This window comes from Saccopteryx bilineata, chromosome 1, assembly GCF_036850765.1.
Source record: "Saccopteryx bilineata isolate mSacBil1 chromosome 1, mSacBil1_pri_phased_curated, whole genome shotgun sequence".
NCBI classification, from domain to species: Eukaryota; Metazoa; Chordata; class Mammalia; order Chiroptera; family Emballonuridae; genus Saccopteryx; species Saccopteryx bilineata.
The window spans coordinates 9,525,487-9,545,467 of NC_089490.1; the positions used below are offsets into that span (position 1 = coordinate 9,525,487).

The 19,981-nt window shown below is 37.0% G+C and overlaps 1 protein-coding gene across 1 annotated transcript in view; it reads left to right on the plus strand.

Moving 5' to 3' along the window:
- The first annotated feature begins 4,307 nt into the window (after positions 1-4,307).
- LOC136319150 (uncharacterized) overlaps positions 4,308-19,981 on the plus strand; it is a 348,276-nt gene continuing 332,602 nt past the window's right edge. The window contains exons 1-7 of the mRNA XM_066252549.1: positions 4,308-4,452; positions 5,178-5,198; positions 8,765-8,785; positions 9,914-9,934; positions 12,203-12,361; positions 13,942-13,962; positions 17,192-17,212. Of these exons, the coding sequence (XP_066108646.1) occupies positions 4,308-4,452; positions 5,178-5,198; positions 8,765-8,785; positions 9,914-9,934; positions 12,203-12,361; positions 13,942-13,962; positions 17,192-17,212 (409 nt within the window). The remainder of the gene's footprint in view (positions 4,453-5,177; positions 5,199-8,764; positions 8,786-9,913; positions 9,935-12,202; positions 12,362-13,941; positions 13,963-17,191; positions 17,213-19,981) is intronic.

Consider the following 19,981-nt stretch of genomic DNA (forward strand, 5'->3'; position numbering starts at 1 on the left):
AGAATCAAACAAGATACAAAACTAACAGAAAGCAATTTATAAAATGGCAGTAGGGAACCCACAAGTGTCAATAATTACACTAAATGTAAATGGATTAAACTTACCAATAAAAAGACACAGAGTAGCAGAATGGTTTAAAAAAGAAAATCCAACTATATGCTGCCTACAAGAAACATATCTAAGCAACAAGGATAAAAACAAATTCAAAGTGAAAGGCTGGAAAACAATACTCCAAGCAAATAATACCCAAAAAAAAGCAGGGATAGCAATACTCATATCTAATAATGCTGACTACAAGACAGAAAAAGTACTCAGAGACAAAAATGGTCATTTCATAATGATTAAGGGGAAGTTGAATAAAGAAGACATAACAATCCTTAATATATATGCACCAAACCAAGGAGCACCAAAATATATAAGACAGCTACTTATTGACCTTAAAACAAAAACTAACAAAAATACAATCATACTTGGAGACCTCAATACACCGCTGACGGCTCTAGATCGGTCATCCAAACAGAGAATCAATAAAGATATAGTGGCCTTAAATGAAATACTAGAACACCTGGATATGATAGACATCTACAGGACACTTCATCCCAAAGCGACAGAGTATACATTTTTCTCTAGTGCACATGGAACATTCTCAAGAATTGACCATATGTTGGGCCACAAAGACAATATCAGCAAATTTAGAAAAATTGAAATTGTACCAAGCATATTCTCTGATCATAAAGCCTTGAAACTAGAATTCAACTGCAAAAAAGAGGGGAAAAAACCCCACAAAAATGTGGAAACTAAACAACATACTTCTAAAAAATGAATGGGTCAAAGAAGAAATAAGCGCAGAGATCAAAAGATATATACAGACAAATGAAAATGAAAATACGACATATCAGAATCTCTGGGATGCAGCAAAAGCAGTAATAAGAGGAAAGTTCATATCACTTAAGGCCTATATGAACAAACAAGAGAGAGCCCAAGTAAATCACTTAACTTCACACCTTAAGGAACTAGAAAAAGAAGAACAAAGACAACCCAAAACCAGCCGAAGAAAGGAGATAATAAAAATCAGAGCAGAAATAAATGAATTAGAGAACAGAAAAACTATAGAAAAAATCAATAAAACAAGGAGCTGGTTCTTTGAAAAGATCAACAAAATTGACAAACCCTTGGCAAGACTCACCAAGGGAAAAAGGCACAGGATTCAAATAAATAAAATCCAAAATGAAAGAGGAGAGATCACCACAGACATCATAGATATACAAAGAATTATTGTAGAATACTATGAAAAACTATATGCCACCAAATACTACAATCTAGAAGAAATGGATAAATTCCTAGAACAATACAACCTTCCTAGGCTGAGTCATGAAGAAGCAGAAAGCCTAAACAGACCAATCAGCAGGGAGGAAATAGAAAAAACTATTAAAAACCTCCCCAAAAATAAAAGTCCAGGCCCAGACAGTTATACTAATGAATTCTATCAAACATTCAAAGAAGAGTTGGTTCCTATTCTACTGAAAGTCTTCCAAAAAATTGAAGAAGAAGCAATACTTCCAAACACATTTTATGAGGCCAACATAACCCTCATACCAAAACCAGGCAAGGATGGCACAAAAAAAGAAAACTACAGACCAATATCTCTAATGAATACAGATGCTAAAATACTAAACAAAATACTGGCAAACCGAATACAACAACATATTAAAAAAATAATACATCATGATCAAGTGGGATTCATCCCAGAATCTCAAGGATGGTTCAACATACGCAAAACAGTTAACGTAATACACCATATCAAAAAAACAAAGAACAAAAACCACATGATCTTATCAATAGACGCAGAAAAGGCTTTCAATAAAATACAACACAATTTTATGTTTAAGACTCTCAACAAAATGGGTATAGAAGGAAAATATCTCAACATGATAAAGACCATATATGATAAACCATCAGCTAACATCATATTAAATGGCACAAAACTGAAGGCTTTCCCCCTTAAATCAGGAACAAGACAGGGTTGTCCACTCTCTCCACTCTTATTTAACATGGTGCTAGAAGTTCTGGCTAGAGCAATCAGACAAGACAAAGAAATAAAAGGCATCCATATCAGAAAAGAAGAAGTAAAGGTATCACTTTTTGCTGATGATATGATACTATACATCGAAAACCTGAAGGACTCCACAAAAAGATTACTAGAAACAATAAACCAATACAGTAAGGTCGCAGGATACAAAATTATCATACAAAAGTCCATAGCCTTTCTATATGCCAACAATGAAATATTAGAAAATGAACTCAAAAAAATAATCTCCTTCACGATTGCAACAAAAAAAATAAAATACCTAGGAATAAACATAACAAAGAATGTAAAGGACCTATATAATGAAAACTACAAGGCATTATTAAGAGAAATAGAAAAAGACACAATGAGATGGAAAAATATTCCTTGTTCTTGGATAGGAAGAATAAATATAATTAAAATGGCCATATTACCGAAAGCAATATATAAATTTAATGCAATTCCCATCAAAATTCCTATGAGATTTTTTAAAGAAATGGAACAAAAAATCATCAGATTTATATGGAACTATAAAAAACCCAGAATAGCCAAAGCAATCCTAAGGAAAAAGAATGAAGCTGAGGGCATTACAATACATGACTTTAAACTATATTATAGGGCCACGATAATCAAAATAGCATGGTATTGGCAGAAAAATAGACACTCAGACCAATGGAACAGAATAGAAAGCCCAGAAATAAAACCACATATATATGGTCAAATAATCTTTGATAAAGGGGCCAACAACACACAATGGAGAAAAGAAAGCCTCTTTAACAAATGGTGTTGGGAAAACTGGAAAGCCACATGCAAAAGAATAAAACTCTACTACAGCCTGTCCCCGTGTACTAAAATTAATTCAAAATGGATCAAAGACCTAAATATAAGACCTGAAACAATAAAGTACATAGAAGAAGACAGAGTTACTCAACTCATGGACCTGGGTTTTAAAGAACATTTTATGAACTTGACTCCAATGGCAAGAGAAGTGAAGGCAAAGATAAATGAATGGGACTACATCAGAATAAAAAGGTTTTGCTCAGCAAGAGAAACTGATATCAAAATAAACAGACAGCCAACTAAATGGGAAATGATATTTTCAAACAACAGCTCAGATAAGGGCCTAATATCCAAAATTTACAAAGAACTCATAAAACTCAACAACAAACAAACAAACAATCCAATAAAAAAATGGGAAGAAGACATGAACAGACACTTCTCCCAGGAAGAGATACAAATGGCCAACAGATATATGAAAAGATGCTCAGCTTCATTAGTTATTAGAGAAATGCAAATCAAAACTACAATGAGATACCACCTCACCCCTGTTAGATTAGCTATTATCAACAAGACGGGTAATAGCAAATGTTGGAGAGGCTGTGGAGAAAAGGGAACTCTCATCCACTGTTGGTGGGACTGTAAAGTAGTACAACCATTATGGAGGAAAGTATGGTGGTTCCTCAAAAAACTGCAAATAGAACTACCTTATGACCCAGCAATCCCTCTACTGGGTATATATCCCAAAAACTCAGAAACATTGATACGTAAAGACACATGTAGCCCCATGTTCATTGCAGCACTGTTCACAGTGGCCAAGACATGGAAACAACCAAAAAGCCCTTCAATAGAAGACTGGATAAAGAAGATGTGGCACATATACACTATGGAATACTACTCAGCCATAAGAAATGATGACATCAGATCATTTACAGCAAAATGGTGGGATCTTGATAACATTATATGGAGTGAAATAAGTAAATCAGAAAAAAACAAGAACTACATGATTCCATACATTGGTGGAACATAAAAACGAGACTAAGAGACATGGACAAGAGTGTGGTGGTTACTAGGGGTGGGGGGAGGGAGGACATAGGAGGGAGGGAGGGAGAGAGTTACGGGTAGGGGGAGGGGCACAGAGAACTAGATAGAGGGTCACAGAGGACAATCTGACTATGGGCGAGGGGTATGCAACATAATTTAATGACAAGATAACCTAGACATGTTTTCTTTGAATATATGTACCCTGATTTATTAATGTCATCACATTAACATTAATAAAAATTTATTTAAAAAAAAAATGGTGGAGAGGGATGGCCTCGTCTCCCTTGCAACGATCTGCAGTGAAAAATAAAAATAAAAAAAATAAAAGCATCCAATGACCATACTAAAGCTCACAGAGTAACAAGAACATAAGTATTTCAAATAGACCAAGAATAAATTTAGCCTGGCCTGTGGTGGCCCCATGGATAGAGCGTGGACCTGGAACACTGAGGGCACCAGTTTGACCCTGGACTTGCCCAGACACGGCACACAGGGCAGCAGCTACAGCTACAGTGAAGCAGCTATGAGTCCATATGATTCGCTCTCACCTCCCTCTCCTTCTCTCAGTAATATTAACAAATAAAATATTGTCATTAAAAAAATTATTTATAGGCCCTGGCCGGTTGACTCAGCGGTAGAGCGTCGGCCTGGTGTGCGGGGGACCCGGGTTCGATTCCCGGCCAGGGCACATAGGAGAGGTGCCCATCTGCTTCTCCACCCCCCCCCTTCCTCTCTGTCTCTCTCTTCCCCTCCCGCAGCCGAGGCTCCATTGGAGCAAAGATGGCCCGGGCGCTGGGGATGGCTCCTTGGCCTCTGCCCCAGGCGCTAGAGTGGCTCTGGTCCCGGCAGAGCAACGCCCCGGAGGGGCAGAGCATCGCCCCTCCTGGTGGGCAGAGCGTAGCCACTGGTGGGCGTGCCGGGTGGATCCCGGTCGGGCGCATGCGGGAGTCTGTCTGACTGTCTCTCCCCGTTTCCAGCTTCAGAAAAATACAAAAAAAAAAAAAATTATTTATAAATTAAACAGCAAAACTTATATTTTTAAATTTTATATTATTTTACTAAGTTTACTCTCTTTTCAACTTTTTTATTTACTGTAGAATACCTGTAGAAAATAGTGAGCTCTGATCCACTGTGTAGGTGTGCGTTTTGGAGGGAACATGTGTGATTTGACATGTGTTTCTGTGTTCATCTGAAATTATCCTAATTTTATTTTAATTTATCCATAAATTATAATTCTCTTTTTGATTGTTTTCCATAATATTAATATAAGCCTTTTTATTTTCTCTTTCAGGACACGTTAAAAGAATGAAGGGTAAAATTACTGATATTCATTTACTCTTGATCCACTTGAAATCATCTGGTTTATTTCTCCCATTGATGTTTCCGGCCTTTTTATCCAGGTGTCCTCCATTGCCCTGTCCTCCTCCTAGATGTCCACTGTCCCCACCCTGATTCTGAGACAGCACTTCTCCCCTGTGGGGCTCTGTCCGTTTCTATTTCCTACCCTCTACCCTTTCCTTTTCTTCCTTTTTTCATTTTACACAATTATTTCCCTGTAAACATTGTCTCCTTCTGTCTTGCAGTAAATTGACAGTTTTGTTAAGACATTGGTGAGATGAAGGGTATTAACCTGACAGAATCATGATTTTAATATCCACATATGTTATAGATTTATATTAGTGTGAATATATATGAATACATACATATGCATTTTCATAAAATATTCAAATTTTATACCTCTGTTGAGTATTCCAAGTCTGAGAGCCCATTCCTACCATTTCTTATTTCCCAAACCTTTGATTTCAAACTTTAAACTTTAAGTGTCTCTCCCCAATGTCTTCTCACAGCCTGAGTCATGATAAATACCTTGTATCACTCATTGGTCAGATGTGAGAGAGGGGGCGTCCCTCTTCCACTGTCCTTGATCATATGACCCAGTGTTTCCAAGGTATCTAAATATTTTACATATTTTTTTCTTGCCTTTAAATTTATCCAACCACGCCCTTCTTTTATTATTTGGCATTATGTTGACGCCAGTATTAAATGACAAAAGCACTAAAAGTAAACAACTTACAGAAAACTGAAGTGTCTTAAGACAAGTGGAAAAGTGATACATCTCTGATCTTTACCTGTTATGTAAAGAATACAAGAAAATGATTGACCGCAATGTTTCCAAAAAAGCAAATATAATCATTCAAAGCTTAATATTGTTCTTTTCTAACCACAATTACAATTACCGTTATTTTTAGCTCCATAAGATGCACCTGACTATAAGACACACCTAGCGTTTTAAGGGGGAAAATAAGAAAAAAAATTCTAAACCAAATGGTGTGTTAAAATTTTTAATAAAATACCGTACTTTTTGCTCCATAAGACACACCAGCATTATCCACTCCACTTTGAGGGGGAAAAAGTGCATCTTATAGAGCAAAATATACGGTATATTATTTTCCTTGGGATTGTTCTTTAGGAATACATCCCTCCAATGCACAGAGCAGGTGTCATGTGACAATTGCAGCAAAACCAGTTTTGTCGAGCTGGGCACCTCCAATGTACACTTCCTCATAGCTGGTGAAGTCCCTGTCTCCTGTGTGAATACATGAGTTTTAACCTGAAACAGTGATAGTCCCATGACAGGGGAATACATAGTTTTGCACATCCCAGAATTTCTGACTTAACACATCCATTGTTTTATTTCCTGACTTAGTCTCCTGTGCACAGGGGACAGGGGAGGGAGAACAGCATTGACCCTGATGGGTGAGGTGTCCTTTGGATCCTCAGGGTTCCTGCTTTCACAGACATGGGTCCCCGTGTGCTCCACAGTGAACTAGGAAAGGGGCCCATTTCTGTTCTCCTTCTTACCAGATAGTGTGCTTTCACTTGGAATGAGTTCTTTATTTCTTCCTTTTGTCTTTCACCTGAGAGTGAACAGGAGAAAGGTCAGTACCGATAACCAACTCTTCCAATCATTCTCTCATCTGTTCTTTATACTGTTGTCTTCCGTCTCAATGATCATCTACCTTTTGACTCAGTATTTTGGCCTCGCAACTCTGAATCTCTATTTCCATATGTAGCTCAGTTTCTTCCATTATTACCTCTCCAATTGTCTTGTTGAAATTAAGAAGACAGAGCCTTTCTGTCAAATGAATTTTAATGACTAAGATAACTGAAAATATAGGTACTTCAAAGTTTCTGACTATAAGTTTTCTTCAAGGACAACTCAGGTCATTTGATTCAGAACCTCCCTCACTGTCATTTCTGTCCTGTCATCTGATTTACTTAGCTTCATTCAGATGAGTTAAAACAGAAACCCAGATACAATAAGGTTGTGAATTACTAGGTGGACAAAAACATTGTGAATAGACCCACATAAGAACCTAACCCAGTAATAAATTATGTGAGCAATCTTTCAGTAACTTTTGTGCAGTGATAGTAACAAATTTGTACAATGAAGGTACTGTATAAAAATGGAATACATGCATATACATATACATATATATAAATATGCAAAGACCATTGTAAATATGAAAAATATTTCACAGTGGTCCATATAGAGTGAAAAGATATCGAGAATAGTTTTTTAAATATCAAATGAATATTATAAAATTTTACAGAATGAATTAAATATGCTTCATTTCTCCTATTTAAAGGATTTTTTAATGTTTTATTTAATTTATTGGGGTGATGTTGATTAATAAATCTATGCAGATTGCAATGCAAAATTCTATTACACCTCATCTCTATGTGGCAGTGTGATCACCACCCAATCACGTATCCTTCTGTCTCCCTTTTATTTTAAATATTTATGTTTCAATATGTCACGTGGCATTTTATAATTAAAGTGATGATTCCAGTGAAATGGATCTTCAGGATATATTCCTTATTTATGCAATGGGTGTGAGCTGACCACTTTGCAGAAACAACCGTTAGCAGATGTAATGCTTTCGCAGTCATTTCTTTACAGTGTGTAAAAAACCTGTCTCATACGTGTGTGCTGAGAGATATTTGTTTCTCAGTTAAGAGAAAGGCTCAATAAGGTCCTGTGAAAAACAGAAGCTTCATCAAAGAATCCCACTCCTGTCTCTCTCCTGAATTCCACACCCATGAGTGTCAAGATATTCTTCACTCAGAAATGAATTATAACAGAAACTCAGACACAGTGTGGTTGAAAAATCTATCCATGGACAAAAACATGGAGGACACAGCCCCCAGACCCCTGACCCTGTGTCACTGGGAGGAGCTGTGTGTCAGTGCTCCTTCCACAGTGTGGTGGCCACTCTGCACCATGTCACTGCCGCAGCAGTGAGACTCACTGATGTGCTTAAAAGCATCTAATGACCATACTAAAGCTGACAAACAGAATAACGGAAACATGAATATTTCAAATAGACCCATAATAAATTTAACTTGGCCTGTGGTGGCCCTGTGGATAGATCCTGGAACTCTGGGCTTGACAGTTTGACCCTGGACTTGCCCGGACGAGGACACAGGGCAGCAGCTACAACTAAAGTGAAGCAGCTGTGAGTCCACACTATCAGCTCCTGCCTCTCGTTTCTTCTCTCAGTAACATTAATAAACAAAATCTTTTCAAAAAATAATTATTTTATAGACAGCAAAACCAATATTTTTAAAATATTATATTATTTCATTAAATTAACTCCCTTTTCCAGCTTTTTATTGGCTGTAGAACACCTGAGGACGACAGTGAGCTCTGACCATTGGGGATGCGTGTTTGGCAGGGTGGTGTCTGATATCTTGTGTGTTTGTGTGTTTATCTTAAATGTGGTCAGGTTCATTTTAAATTTAAATAATTGGTAAATTTGAATTATCTTTGTGGTTGTTTCCCATAAAATTGACACTGTCTCATTTCTTTTTCAGAGAAATTTGAGAATAAAACAGGTAAAATAACTGATATTTTTTTACTCTGGATGCACTTGAAAACATCTGGTCTATTTTTCCTTTGATATTTTTGGTGTTTTTACCCAAGTGTCTTCCGTTGGCCTGTCCTCATCCTGGATGTCCACTGTCCCCACCCTGATTCTGGGACAGCACTTCTCCCATGTGGGCCTCTGTCCCTTTCTGTTTCCTACCTTCCCTCCTTTCCCTTCCTTCTTCTGTCATTTCACACAAGTATCTCCCTGTGAACACTGGCTGCTTCTCTCTTGCAGTAAATTGTGACCGTTTCATTAAGACATTAGTAAGATGAAGGATATGAAGGTAACAGATACATAATTTTTAATATATACAAGTATTTCAGGTTTATATTACTGTGTACATATATGAATATATATGTATGCAATTCAGGAAAATATTAAAAATTAAGACCTATGTCAAGTATTCCAAGTTTGAGTGGCCATTCTTATACACTTACTACTTCACAAACCCTTGAGAGAAAAAACTCCAAACTGTCAGCATTCAGTGTCTCTGTCCATTGTCTTCTCACAGCCTGAGTCATGATAAATACTTGACATCATTCACTGGTCACATGTGACAGAGTGGGGCGTCTCTCGTCCACTGTCCTTGATTATATGACCCAGGTGTTCCAACGTATCTAAATATTTTACATAATATTTTCAGGTTTTTAAAAATATACAACCATGTCCATTTTTTATTCTTTGGCATTAAATTGATACTGTTATCAAATGACAAAATACACTTAAAAATAAACAATTTGCAGAAGGAAAAATTATCTTAAAGTAAGTGAATGTGTGTGGTTTTTTTAATCTGAAAAACATGATAGTCCACTAACATGAGAACACTTACTATTGTACATCCCAGCATTTCTCTCCTAACTTCCTCATGGTTTTATTTCTCAATTTAGTTTCTTTGGCATAAGGGACAGGGGAAAAAACAGCATTACCTCCGAAAAGTAAGATTTCCTTTTGAACCTTATGGTTTCTACTTTAGCAAATATGTTTCCATGTTTCCTCCACGCTGAACCAGAAATGGGGACCCATTTCTGTTCTTCTTATCAGATATTCTGTTTTCCTTGGAATGATTTTTTTATTTCTTCCTTTTCCCTTTCAGATGAGAGTAAACAGGAGACAGGTCAGTACCAATAACCTCCCCTTGTCCTTCCCTCAGTGTCATCTACCTCTTTCTCAGTGTCTCAGCCTTTCAACTCTGATTCCCCATGTTCATATGTTGTTCAGTTTCTCCCATTATGACCCCTCCAATTGTCTTGTTGTTGAAATCAAGGAGACAGAGCCTTTTGTCAAATAAATTTTATCAACAATATATCTGGAAGTGTAGGTGCTTTAGAAGTTTCTGAGTGTAAGTTTTCTCCAAGGACAGCTCAGGTCACATGACTCAGAACCTCCCTCACTGTCATTTCTTTCCCTTCATCTGATTCTCTTACCATAATTCAGGCCTGACTTAAAACTCACACTGAAATAAAATAGGGTTGTAAATTAAATGGTGGAAAAAAACATTGTGAATAGGCACGCATAGCAACCTAATCCTGTCTCTCAGTAACTCTTGTGCAGTGCTTGTAGCAACTTTGTACAATGTAGGAACTGCAGTTAGTGTATCTGTGCACATATATACAAGCAAAGACCATTTTAAATATGACTGATAGTTCACAGGGGTCCATACAGAGTGAAAAAATGATCAGGAATGAACTCACAAAACTCAACAACAAACAAAAATTCAATCAAAAAATAGTTCCCAAGCAGCACTTCTCCCAAGAAGAAATACAAATGGCCAATACATATATGAAAAGATGCTCATCTTCACTAACTGTGAGAGAAATGCAAATCAAAACTATAATGAGATACCACCTCACACCTGAGATTGGCTGTTGTCAACAAGACAGGTGTTGGAGAGGCTGTGAAGAAAAAGGAACCCTCATTCACTGCTGGTGAGAATGTAAAGTAATACAACCATATGGAAGAAAACATGGTGGTTCCTAAAAAAATTAAGAATATAACTCCCATATGAGCCATCAATCCCTCTCCTGGGTATACACCCCAAAACTCTCAAACACTGATACATAAAGACACATGCACCCCCATGTTCATTGCAGCATTGTTCACAGTGGCCAAGACATGAAAACAGCCAAAGTGTCCCTTCAATAGAGGACTGGATAAAGAAGATGTGGCACATATACACTATGGAATACTACTCAGCCATAAGAAATGATGACATCAGATCATTTACAGCAAAATGGTGGGATCTTGATAACATTATACGAAGTGAAATAAGGAAATCAGAAAAAAAACAGGAACTGCATTATTCCATATGTAGGTGGGACATAAAAGTGAGACTAAGAGACATTGATAAGAGTGTGGTGGTTACGGGGGGAGGGGGAGAGGCACAAAGAAAACTAGATAGAAGGTGACAGAGGACAATCTGACTTTGGGTGATGGGTATGCAACATAATTGAACGACAAGATAACCTGGACATGTTATCTTTGAATATATGTATCCTGATTTATTGATGTCACCCCGTTAAAAAAATAAAATTATTAAAATTTAAAAATAAATAATCTAAAAAAAAATCAAATATTTTCTACAAATTTATAACATTCATTAAATATTCTTCATTTCTCCTATTTTAAAATATTTTTAATGTTTTATTGAATTTATTGGGGTTGACCTTGATTCATGAAGGTATGCAGATCTCAAGCGCACAATTCTATCACAGCTTATCTGTACGTGGCAGTGTGCTCCCACCCCAGTCACAGATCCTTTGTCACCCTTCTATTTATTTTAAACCTTTATGTCCCCACATGTCACATAGTATTTGTAACTTGCAGTGATAATTTCAGTGGGATGGATTTTCAAGGTATTTATTGATGGAATAGATGAGACTTGTGCACGTGGCAGAAACAACCATTAGCGGACGTAACGCTTTCCCTGCCTCTTCTTTACAGTGTGTAGAAAAGCTGTCTCATTCATGTGTGTTTTCATACTTTTTCTCAGTTAAGAGAAAGGCTCAGTAAGGGCCAGTAACAAACAGAATCTCTGTCAGAGATTCCGAATCCTGTCTCTGTCCTGAATTCAGCACTTATGATTACCAAGATATTCTCATTCAGGAATGAGTTAAAATAGAAACTAAAATACAATGTGTTTAACAACCAATCCATGGACAAAAACATGGAGGACGCAGCCCCCAGACCCCTGACCCTGTGTCACTGGGAGGAGCTGTGTGTCAGTGCTCCTTCCACAGTGTGGTGGCCACTCTGCACCATGTCGCTGCCGCAGCAGTGAGACTCGCTGATGTGTTTAAAAGCATCCAGTGACCATACTAAAGTTTACAAACAGAGTAACAAAAACATAAATATTTCAAATAGACCAAGAATATTTTTTGCCTAGCCTGTGGTCACTCAGAAGATAGAGCCTGGACCTACAACACTAGGCTGCCCCGTTCGACCCTGGACTTGCCCGGACATGGCACCCAGGGCAGCAGCTACAGCTACAGTGAAGCAGCTATGAGTCCACACGCTTCCCTCCTGCCTCCCATCACTTCTCTAAGTAATATTAATACCTATAATCTTTTTAAAAAAAAACTATTTTATAAATTAAATAAAGTAATATTTTAAAATTTTATATTATTTTATTAAATTAACTTTCTTTTCAACCTTTTTATTCACTATAAAATTACTGTGGACAATAGTGATCTCTGAGCTACTGTGTAGTTGTTTGTTAGGGAGGTTGTTATGTGTGATTTGATCTCTGTTTCCGTGGTCATTTGAAATTCCCGTAATTTTAAATTTGCCTTAATCAGTAAATTTCAATTTTTTTTGTGGTTGTTTCCTATGAAAATTACATTGACCTTTTTTTTTCTGTTTTTGGATACAAGAAGACATTTTTTGGTAAATTAACTGATATTCCTTTACTCTATATCCACCTGAAAACACCCAGCATTTTATTTTCTTTGATATTTCTGGCTTTTTTATCCAAGTTTCTTCCTCCTAGATGACTGTTGTCTCCCCACTGGTTTTGAGACAGGACTTCTCCAATTGTGGGCTTTAGTCCATCTGTTTCCTACTTTCCATTCTTTGCTATTCTGTCTTTTCTCATTTTATACCATTTTTTCTCTGTAAACGTTGGTTGCTTCTGTCTTTCAGTAAATTGCCATAGTTTGATTAAGACATTGATGAGATGAAGGGTATTAAGCAGACAGATACATGATTTTTTTATATTAACATATAAGTGTATATTATTGTGTATATATATATATATATATGAATAAATATGTATGTATTTCTGGAAAATATTCAAACTTAGAACCTCTATCAAGTATTCCAAGTCTGACAGCCCATTCTCATACAATTGATGTTTCCCAGACTCTTGAGAGAAAATACTCCAAACAACATTTTTTCTAGCCTTTAAAAGTATGGAACCATGTCCATTTTTTATTCTTTTGCATTAAGTTGACACTGTTATCAAATGAGAAAATGCACTTAAAAATATACAATTTGTAGAAGGATGATTTATCTTAAAGTAAGTGAAAAAGTGATTCACTTCTGACCTCTGTTTATGTGACGGGTAAAAGAAAAATAATTGATTACGATGTTTCCAAAAAAAGAAAAATTTAATCATTTAGAGCTAAAAATTGTCTTTTTCTAAGAACAATTACAATTATATAATTTGTTCTTAGTATTGTTCTTTAGAAATATATCCGTCTGTGTACAGAGCAGGTGTCATATTACGAGTGCCACAAAACCAGTGTTGTCCAGATGTTCACTTCCTCATCGCTGGTTAACTCCCTGTCTCCTCTGTGAATACAGTTGTTGTTTTTGATCTGAAAAATGTGACAGTTCAGTGACAGGGAAAAAAATTAGTGTTATCAATCCCAGAATTTCTAATCCTAACCCTCATCATTTTATTTCCTGACTTAGTTTCCTGTGCACAGGGGACAGGGGAGGGAGAACAGCACTGACTCTGATGGGTGAGGTGTCCTTTGGATCCTCAGGGTTCCTGCTTTCACAGACATGGGTCATGTGTGCTCCACAGTGAACTATGAAATGAAGGGGCTTATTTTGGTTTATTTCCCTACCTAATATTGTGCTTTCACCGGGAATGAGTTATTTCTTCCTTTTACTTTTCAGCCAAGAATGAAACCAACGAAGGTAAGTCCCGCTCACCTCCACCACTGTCCCTCCCTCACCTGTTCCTTACTCCCTTCTCTTCAACTCTCAGTGACCACCTACCTTTGTCTCAGTGTCTTGGCCTTTTAACTCTGACTAGTCATCTCATTTGCCTTCCAATCTCTCCCATTTTACAACACCATTTTTCTTGTTCTTGCAATCAAGAACACTGAGCCTTCTCTCAAGTGAATTTTATCACTCAGATATGTGGAATTTAGCCACATTTAAAGTTTCTGAGTGCCAGTTTTCTCCAAGGACAGTGAGGTCACTGATTCAGAACCTCCCTCACTGTCATTTTTTTTCCCTGCATCCGATTTACCTAGCTTCACTTACGCAAATTTTAAAGCGGACACTCAAATACTATAAGGTCGAGAATATATTGGTGGACAAAAATGTTGTGAATAGATGCACATAAGAACCTAATCCTGTATTTATCTATACGAGCTGTCTTTTGGTAACTGTCCTACAGTGATTGTAGCAACTTTGTACAATGAAGGTACTGCAATTAGAATGAAATTATATATATATTATATAAAAATATATATATTATATATATATAAACATCCAAAGACCATTTAAATATGATAGATATTTTATTTTGGTGCACATACAGTGAAAAGTGATGAGTAAATTTATTAAAACATCATAATAAATACTTTTTAAAAATTTAGGGTGCATTAAATATTCTTCATTTCCCTTATTTTAAATCGATTTTTAACATTTTATTGAAATTATTGCAGTGACCTTGGTTAATAAACTGTGCAGGTCTCAGGTGCACAATTGTCTCACACCCCATGTGCACGTGGCAGTGTGTTCCTACCCCAGTCACGTATCCTCTGTCATGCTTCTATTTATTTTCAACCATTGTGTCCCTACTTGTCACATGGTACTTTTCAATTGTAGTGATGATTTCAGTGGAATGGTTTTTGAAGGTATATTCTTTATTTTTGGAATAGACAGGACTTGGCCATGTGGCAGAAATCACCATTAGAAGATGTGGGACTTTCACTTCCTTTTCTTTACAGAAATTAGAAAACCTGTCTTTTATATGTGTGCTGAGATGTTTGTTTCTTCATTAAGAGAGAGGCACAGTAATGTCTCATAAGAAACAGAATCTCTGTCAGACACTCCAAATCCTTTCTTTGTCCTGCATTCAGCACCCATGAGAATTAAGATAATAAGCTTCATTCAGGAATGACCTGAAACAGAAACACAAATACACTCAAGTAAAAATCAATCCCTGGGCAAAAACATAGTGAACTCAGGCACCCAGACCCTTGACCCTGTGTCACTGGGAGGAGCTGTGTCAGTGCTCCTTCCACAGTGTGGTGGCCACTCTGCACGATGTCGCTGCCACAGCAGGGAGACTCACTGATGTGTTTAAAAGTGTCCAATGACCATATTAAAACTTACAAATGGAATAATAGGAACATGAATATTTCAAATAAACCAAGATTAATTATAGCCTAGCCTGTGATGGCCCCGTGGATAGAGCGTGGACCTGGAACACTGAGGTGGCCAGGTCGACCCTGGACTTGCCCGGACACGGCACCCAGGGCAGCAGCTACAGCTACAGTGAAGCAGCTATGAGTCCATATGATTTGTTCCCACCTCCAATCCCTTCTCCCTGAAATAGGAATAAATTAAATCTTTTCAAAAAAAATCCATTATATTATAAATTAAACAGCATAAATAATATTTTAAATTTTTTTATCATTTTTCCAAATTAACTTTATTTTTCACCTCTTTACTTAGTGTAGAACACCTGTGGACAATAGTGAGCTCTGAGCCCATATGTGGGGAGGGGGGAGTATGTGTGATCTGTTGTTTGTGTGTTCGTATGAAATGTGGTTAGATTAATTTTAAATTTGATTTATCAGTAAAATTGAATGCACTTTGCAGTTGTTTCCCATGAAATTGACATTGCCTTTTTCTTTTTTTGTATTTCAGAGAAATATATGAAAAGAAAAGTAATAATATTGCTATTCTGTTACTCTGGGTCCACTTGTTAAATCTGCTTTATTTCTCCCGTTGACATTTTTCATCTTTTTATCCAAGTGCCCTCTGTTAGTGTGTCTTTTTCATAGATTTCTACTGTCCCCTCAATTCAATTTACAGAAACTATGTCTCTAATTTGTGGCTCTCTCCATTTCTCTTTCCTACCTTCTATCTTTTCTCATTCTTTCCTTTCCCTTTTACACAATTATGTTCAAAATGAACAAGTATTCCAAGTTTGAGGACCTGTAACTATGCAATTAGCACTTCTGAAACCCTTGAAAGAAAAGACTCCAAAATTTCACCATTCAATATGTGTCTCCATTTCTTTTCACACACAGCCTGTGTCATGATAAATACCTGACATCATTCACTGGTCACATGTGAGAGAGTGGGGCGTCCCTCTTCCACTGTCCTTGATCATATGACCCAGGTGTTCCAAGGTCTCTAAATATTTTACATAATTTTTTCTGGCCTTTAAAATATGCTACCACGTCCATTTTTTATTCTTTGGCATTAAGTTGACACTGTTATCAACTGACAAACTGCACTTAAAAGTAAACGATTTGCAGAAGGATGAATTATCTTAGAGTAAGTGGAAAAGTGATTCATTTCTGACAGATACTTCTTATGTGAAGGGTACAAGAAAAATAATTGATTGTGATCTTTCTTATAAAAAAGAGAATTTAATCATTCAAAGCTTTAAAATGCCTTTTTCTAATAAAAATTACAATTATATCTTTTTTTCCTCGATAGTGGTCTTTAGGAATATATCTGTCTGTGCACAGAGTAGATGTCATATGACCAGTGCAACAAAACCAGGTTTCTCATGATGGGGCCTCTCCTGTTTGCTTCTCATCGCTGGTTAAGTCCCCGTCTCCTCTGTGAATACGTTTGTTTTTAATCTGAAAAACGTGATAGTCCAGTGACAGAGGAATGCTTAGTATTGCACATGCCAGGATTTCTGACCTAACTCCCTCATCGCTTAATATTATAATTTAGTTTCTTGTGCACAAGAGATAGGGAGGTAAGACAACACTGCCGTTGATTTGTGAGACTGTTTTTTTTTAACCTGATGGCTCCTACTTTCACACATATGGGTCCATGTGTGCTCCACAGTAGAGTAAGAAATGGGGGCTTATTTCTGTTTACTTTCCTACACAATATTGTGTTTCTATTGGGAATAAGTTGTTTATTTCTTCCTCTTACTTTTCAGCCAAGAATGAAATGAACAAAGGTAAGTCCCGCTCACCTCCACCACTGTCCTTCCTTCATCTGTTCCTTACTCCCTTTTCTTCAACTCTCAGTGACCACCTACCCTTGTCTCAGTGTCTTGGCCTTCCAACTCTGAGTAGCCATCTTCATTTTCTTTTCAACTTCTCTCATTATTAGCACATCATTATTCTTGTTGCTGCAATGAGTGATACATAGCCTTTCTCTCTGATGAATTTAGTCAATAAGGTATCTGGAAGTTTAGGAACTTTTAAAGATTCTGAGTGTAAATTGTCTCCAAGGACAGTGAGGTCATTTGATTCAGAGCCTCCCTCACTGCCATTTGTTTTCCTTTATCTGATTTACATAGCTTCACTTCTGCAAATCTTAAAGCAGACACTCAATACTAGAAGGATGCAAATTAATTAGTGGCCAGAAACATTATGAATTGATGCAACCAATAATCTATCCCTGTGTTTACCTATATGAGCAGTCTTTCAGAAACTCTTCTGCTGTGGTCCTAGCAACATTTTCAATGAAAGTACTGTAATTAGAATTGAATACATACATACATACATAGAAACATCTGAAGTCCATTTCCAATCTGACAGATATTTCATAGTGGTCGGCATACAGTGAAAAGTGATCAAGAATAATTTTATTAAAACATATCAGAATAAACATATAAAAAATTTCAAAATTCATTAAATATACTTCATTTCTTTTAAATGCTTTTTCAATGTTGTATTGAATTTCTTGGGCTGACCTTGGTTAATAAAACTATGCAGGTTGCAGATGCACAGTTCTGTCACATCTCATCTATACATGGCAGTGTGTTCCCCACCCAAGTCATGTATCCTCCTGTGATCCTTTTATTTATTTTAAACTTTTATGTCCCCACATGTAATATGGTGGTTATTAAATTGTAGTGATGACTTCAGTTGATTGGATTTCCAAGATATATTTTTTTATTTTTGGAATAGACGAGACTTGGCCACGTGGCCGAAACAACCATGAGCAGATGAAGAACTTTCGCTGTCACTACTTTACAATGTGTCTAAATCCTGTCTCATACATTAGTGCTGAGATATTTGTTTCTCGGTTCAGAGAAAGGCACAGTAAGGTCCCATAAGAAACAATCTCCGTCAGAGAATTCTAGTGCTTTCTCTCTCCTGCATTCAACACCCATGAATATAGAGATAGTCTTCACTCAGGAATGAGTTAAAAAAGAATCTCCAATACACTGTGATTAAAAATCAGTCTGTGAACAAAAACATGGAGGACGCAGCCCCCAGACCCCTGACCCTGTGTCACTGGGAGGAGCTGTGTGTCAGTGCTCCTTCCACAGTGTGGTGGCCACTCTGCACGATGTCGCTGCTGCAGACTCACTGATGTGTTTAAAAGCATCCAACGAACATACTTAAGATGAGAAATGGAATAACAGAAACATAAATATTTCAAGTAGACCAAGAATATTTTCAGCCTAGCCTGTGGTGGCCCCATGGATAGAGCGTGGACCTGGAACACTGAGGTTTCCAGTTCGACCCTGGACTTGCCCGGACACGGCACCCAGGGCAGCAGCTACAGCTACAGTGAAGCAGCTATGAGTCCACACGCTTCCCTCCTGCCTCCCGTTTCTTCTCTTTGCACTATTAATAACTAAAAAATATTTAGAAAATAATTAATTTAATAAAATAAAGAGTAAATCTAGTATTTTTAAAATTTTATATTATTTTACTAAATTAACTCCCTTTTCCACCTTCTTATTTACTGTAGAATAGCTGTGGATGATAGTGAGCTTTGTTCCACTGTGTAGGTGTGTGTTTTTGGGGGGAGGGGGCATGTGTGATTTGACATGTGTTTCTGTGTTCATCTGAAATTATCCTAATTTTAAATTTGAAAATATAAGTAAATTTCAATCTCTTTGTGATTGCTCCCCATGACATTGACACTGACTTTTGTTTTTCTTTTTCAGCACAAGTTCTACAAATATTAGGTAAAGTTACTGATATTCCTTCACTCTTGATCCACATGAAACATCTGGTTTATTTCTCTCTTTGACATTTCCGGCCCTCTTATCCCCGGGCTCTCCGCTGGCCTGTCCTCCTCCTAGGAGTCTACTGCTCCTCCCCCAATATTGAGACGGTCCTTCTCCTAACTGGAACTCTGTCCATTTCTGTTTCCTACCTTCCCTCCTTTCTCTTCCTTCTTTGTCATTTTACACAAGTGTTTCCCTGTAAACATTGGCTGCTCTGTCTTGCAGTCATTAAGACATTGCTGAGATAAAGGTTGTTAAGCTGACATAATCGTGGTTTTTAATATATACATATATTACAGGTTTATATTAGTGTGTATAGATGAATATATGTGTATGTGTTTCTGGGAAATATTCATAATTTAAATCTCTGTCAAGTATGACAAATTTGAGGGCCCAATATTATGCAATTAATACTTCTCCAATTCCTTCAGAGAAATAACTGTGAACTGTCAGGATTCAGTGTCTCTCTTCAAAGTCTTTACAAAGCCTGTGTCATGATAAATACCTTGTATCATTCGCTGGTCAGATGTGACAGAGTGGGGTGTCCCTCTTCCACTGTCCTTGATCATATGACCCAGGTGTTCCAAGTTAACTAAATATTTCACATAATTTTCATACAATATAAAATATCTAACCATCCCTGCTTTTCATTCTTTGGCATTATGTTGACACCGATATCACATAACAAAATGTACTTAAATATATACAATTTTCAGAATGATGAAGTATCTTAAGGCAACTAGAAAACTGGTTCAT